Here is a 5,000-nt window from a genome sequence, read left to right as displayed (position 1 = left end):
CTCATCTGATTGACACGGACCCTCAACAAGTAGAGAGAAATGGGATCTTCCGCTCATCTGATTGACACGGACCCTCAACAAGTAGATACAGCAGAACTGGGGTGGGTTTTCCACAGGACGGACGCTGTCAAGCAGGGGAGACTCCCAGTTACCGCTGAACTATCTGCATCTCCCTTGGACAAGAACGCTTCTTCAGTCGTCCTGTTGTTATGAGTGGGATTGGTGTTCAGAAACCTTCCCCAGATCTGAACCTTGCAAACAGGAAACATGGCGGTGATGTGATATGATCCCTCTCTCTCTCTCTCTCTCTCTCTTTCTCTTATTCCAAGAGGGAAATGTCCCGTCCAGTGTGTGTTGGATAGTCTCTGTCCAGAAGGCAGATATTGCAGGACTGGATGAGGACCTTGACCTTTGACCTTGGTCAAACCCGAGCCATAGTCAGACTCTGTCTGGCTTTAATCTCCATCTCAGACATCTTGTGCCTGGCCAGCAGAATTTGTGGCCTTTTTTCCCCAGTTAAACCTGGTACAGCTCTTACTTTAGATACTACACAAATATCTAACTAGACTGGAGCATTTATTTAGACTGAGGAGTTTTTTTTTAAAGATTGGGAAGACCTAACTTACCTCTACAGTCTAGTTGTATCCCTGTAACCTGCATGCTTTTTAAACTGACGCTTACCAATGCAAGCTCACGCTTAATTTCCATGGCGACCGTCAGGCTTTTTACTTCATTCTTTTTCTGTTTGGGACAAATGATGCAACATTTGATGGCTTCATCGCTTGCACACACGCACACTCTATCTCTCACACACAGCTTGATGTGGGCACACACACACACACACTCTCTCTCTCAGACACAAACAAACCTCTGCAGCTTGTGTTGTGGACTCATCTGAAATCAGTGTTCTTTGTCAGGTTTGGCTTTTTTCGTTTCGCTTCAAGCCCACACCCTGTAGCGTCTGGCCTGCTGATCCTCTGCACATTGCCATAGCTGTGTGTCTGTGTGTGTGTGTGTGTGTGTGTGTGTGTGTGTGTGTGTGTGTGTGTGTGTGTGTGTGTGTGAGAGAGGAAGGAGGGGGAGGAAGAGGAAGGTCATCGGCAGGCCCTGTCGCATACCTGCAGGACCTGGCTGGACATCAGAGTTGTGCCATGACCCTGCAGCTTTTCCTTTACCACTACCAAGCCAACACACACACACACACACACACGCACACGCGCACACACACACACACACACACACCCTGATCTGGTTGTGATCCAGGGGTTCGGACCGGTGCCGCTCTAGAGCCTCTTGCTCTCTGGGATAGCACTTTACAAAAACTGAAAAAATGAACAAAAATAAATAAATACATTGACGTAGAAAAAAAGCACAAAGGACTACTTTCTCTTCCACTGTGAAGGACATCAGCCAAGAACAAGGACTCTTGCTGGAGATCCACTAGGACACCTGGTGGAGGACTTCTGCTGAGTTTCAGATACACATCCTTCATTTCACATCTGGGTTCTCGAGGACACAACAAACCTTTGGACATCTTTGTAAACCCTTTTCTCTCTCTCTCTCTCTCTCTCTCTCTCTTATCATTTAAGATCAGTTGATCTCTCTCTCATTCTCTTATTGTCTTTTCTCTTCTGTTTTATGCTTGCCTTGAACAGGTTACTATTAAATGTGTTTGGAGATGCGTGTTACTCACTCGGCACCAACAGAGCAGACCTTGAAATGCTGGATCTTTCCCAGGCAGGTTTGAGGTGCTGGTTGCGTGGCTAGTTGATCTAAGATTAAAACGGCTCCATGGTGTCCTTGGACAGGGCCTACATTTTCACCCGTCAGCAAAAAAAGACAAGAAAATGGAACATGGAACGGACTCATTCTCTACTAACCTCTCTGCCTCAACTCTACTCTCAAACACGGCCTCTGAAGACAAGCACTGATACAGTCTTGTAGAAGTCCCAGACAACAAAACTTATAAACATTCATAAAAACACCATTACAGTTTCTTTGTTTATTGGTTTATCTGTTTGTTTGAGTTTTTTTTTTTTTTTTTTTTTCAACAAGAACATATTTTGGTGTGTGTTTGTGTGCATACAGACTGAGTGAACTCTGCCAAGTTCGTTTGGTTTTTGTCTTTAGAAGCTGAGTGTAGACAGAAACACCTGTAGTTGTAGTGTGCCGTTAGCACGCAGGCTACTGTGCTGTTCCGGACAGAGCACTGGTAGGTGGCTTAGGGTGTTTCTCTCTCTGTAGCGCTGCAGAGCTGCTAGCCGTGTGTGCTAATAACCGCACTGTGATGACGTTGACCTCCCATACGGTAACAAAAACACTCTTCTGCAGCAAACAACTGACTGAAGTACATGGGTCATAGAACACTGAAAAATTACTGTGTAATTTAAATTCAAGAAGAAAAACCTTATTACACTTAGTTTTATTATGTACATACAATCTATTACTACTCAGTTACTTGTTATTAATATTATATGGATTGTTATGATGACTTGATGTTATTATAATATTGCTACTATTATCACTATTATCATTACAATTAAATGTTATTTCAATTACGATTCACGAAATCATGGATAATCTATTCAGTATTCAAAGGGGTGTTTCAAATGTGAAGAGAATTTAATATACGGAGACTTTCTTTTTCTTTAAATGCTGCTACTTAGACCTTGTAGGACGTTCAGGGGTAAAGCGATTTACTTGGAGTGGAGACATCGATCTCTCCACTTGCACTTGCATGCAAAGAAGAACAAAAAAAATAAAAAATGAAATCAGCTTTCTCGCTGAAGACCAAAAGAGATCTTCCACTGCAATCCTGAACACTCTTTTTTTTTTCCTACTGGATGGGCACATTATAAGTATCAGATGGGAGCAGGCTGTGTGGCTGGCGTCCGGCTGGGTTCTAGTATATAGATCCTAGGCCTTATCCTTCCCGGAAGCAGCTTTTACCAGGGCCAGCAGAATGGTGTTCTGGGGAGTTCGTTAAACCCTTAGCGGTTTCCCCAATTGTTAAGAGGATAGCTTCCCAGAAATCTGTGATGTAGCAAAAACGATCCCATGCTTATTGTTTTGTTTATTTCTTCTTCTTCGTTTCTCTCCCTTCTTTTCATGGACTGCATCATATTTCCAGAGATTACACGGAGGAACTGCAAAATCACCACACTTTCTGAATCTCTATGTTCATGTTATACATATATATCTATTGTGGTGATATTTATTTATTTTCTCTCTTGTTTTGGCATTTGATACAGTGCCACGGTAGGCCTACTGGGAAAATTGACTCTCCTTTTTCCCCCCCACTTTAGTACTTTGGTCATCCCAAGACACACAGCAATAGGGTAGCCATGGAACAGCTAGTCACCGTTTGAACCCTTAATACCAGAGGGCGACTGAGCAAATCACCGGGAGATTTGTTAGCACAGTGTTAACACACTTTCTTCGTGTTTTCCTTCTGATTTTGGTCTCTTCTCTTCTCTGGCCATGTAGGTGTACAGATGTGTGTATGCTAGTGCAAAGGAACAGAGAAGGCTCACTGTGATGTGGATTATCAATTAACACAGAATGTAAACACTGTCAACGTTGTAAACATTTTCTAATTATTACAAAGCTATTTTAGCGAGTTTAAACGTGTGTCTGGATGTCTTTCTTGTTGCCATGCTCACTGCACATCTGCTGGTTATATAAAAAAAAAGTTGGGGCTAGCTAGAGACAAGCAAAATCAGGCTTCAACTGAGGCAAGACGTCAATGTGATGCAAGTGCATCGTCAGTGTGCTGTGTAAGTCTACTGGCACCTTGTGGTCAGATATGGTACAACATCTAATTCTTAAATCATTCACTACTGATACCTTTTACTGTATGGTAATAACATACAATAAAATAAATAAAATAACTGACAGACAGGACAAATACTTGTACTTAAAAAAGGGTTTAATGTATCTGAAAGTAAAAACCACTTTATACTTGTACACATCACATGGGGGACCTCAATTACCTCTTTAGGGTAGAGAGAGGGAGAGAGAGGGTGGGTAAAAGAAAGGCTAGGCAATCGAAGGACCAATCATAATCATCCCTTTGTCCGAGGCCCTTTGGTCCAATCGATGAGGGCCTTTAAGGGGAGAGGGGGTGGGCTTACAGAAAAACAAAATCACCTCTAAATAAAATACACAAGAGTGGCTTGGCCAATAATAAAAACAAGACCAGACCAGATGACCTGGAAGAGAAAGCAGATAAGAATTTCTATCAGTGATCGTCTTAAAATTCACTGACACTCAAGTCAAAGACAGCTTTGAAAACAGAAGCACAAAGTGGCTGTCAAATACAGTAACCTTTAGAATGAGGACAATTAACATTTAGAATTTCTGCAGTCACATATCCATGGCAACAGAGTGAGAAACATTCCCAGCAGTCATAGGAGCAGACTTGTCTTGCATAGAGGACGTGTGACTGAGTAACACCGGTGTGGGTTGAAACAAGGAATCAAGAGTCATCATCCAACAGAAGCAGCTAAACTGCCTTGCACTGTTCAAAAGATGCTCGTGTCAATCACAGGTCTACTCCTGACTCCAGTGGGGGGGTAGTCGCGGTTCTCTCTTACACATATAGGGGTGTGGGTGCGGAGCGTGTGGGGGGGGACGCCCGCTCATTCCTGAGTCTCCATGCTCTCGTCTTCTCCTTCCCCTCCCTCGTCCAGGGCCTCGTCCTCTTCCTCCTTCCTCTCCGGGGGCTTCTCATAGGCCTTCTCCGAGGGGGTGACGATGACGCCGTCCCACGTGGACATCTCTGAGGCCAGGTCTACAGAGACAGGCGACAGGAGAGGACACGGAGAGAGAGAGAGAGAGAGAGAGAGGGGAGCAGAGAGAGAGAGAGAGAGAGAGAGAGGGGAGCAGAGACAGAGAGAGAGAGAGAGGAGCAGAGACAGAAAGAGAGAGAGAGAGAGAGAGAGAGAGGGGAGCAGAGAGAGAGAGAGAGAGAGAGAGAGGGGAGCAGAGAGAGAGAGAGA

The 5,000-nt window shown here is 44.0% G+C and overlaps 1 protein-coding gene across 1 annotated transcript in view; it reads right to left on the bottom strand.

The window, feature by feature from the left end:
* Positions 1-3,910: 3,910 nt before the first annotated feature.
* The window catches only part of ilf2 (interleukin enhancer binding factor 2), an 8,692-nt gene continuing 7,602 nt past the window's right edge, over positions 3,911-5,000 (bottom strand). The window contains exons 14-15 of the mRNA XM_042707081.1: positions 4,596-4,792; positions 3,911-4,211 (exon numbers count right to left, since the gene is read on the bottom strand). Coding sequence (XP_042563015.1) covers positions 4,641-4,792 — 152 coding nt within the window. The 3' untranslated portion in view covers positions 3,911-4,211; positions 4,596-4,640. The remainder of the gene's footprint in view (positions 4,212-4,595; positions 4,793-5,000) is intronic.

This window comes from Clupea harengus, unplaced genomic scaffold (assembly GCF_900700415.2).
Source record: "Clupea harengus unplaced genomic scaffold, Ch_v2.0.2, whole genome shotgun sequence".
Lineage (NCBI taxonomy): Eukaryota > Metazoa > Chordata > Actinopteri > Clupeiformes > Clupeidae > Clupea > Clupea harengus.
This window is presented reverse-complemented; position numbering and strand designations above follow the sequence as displayed.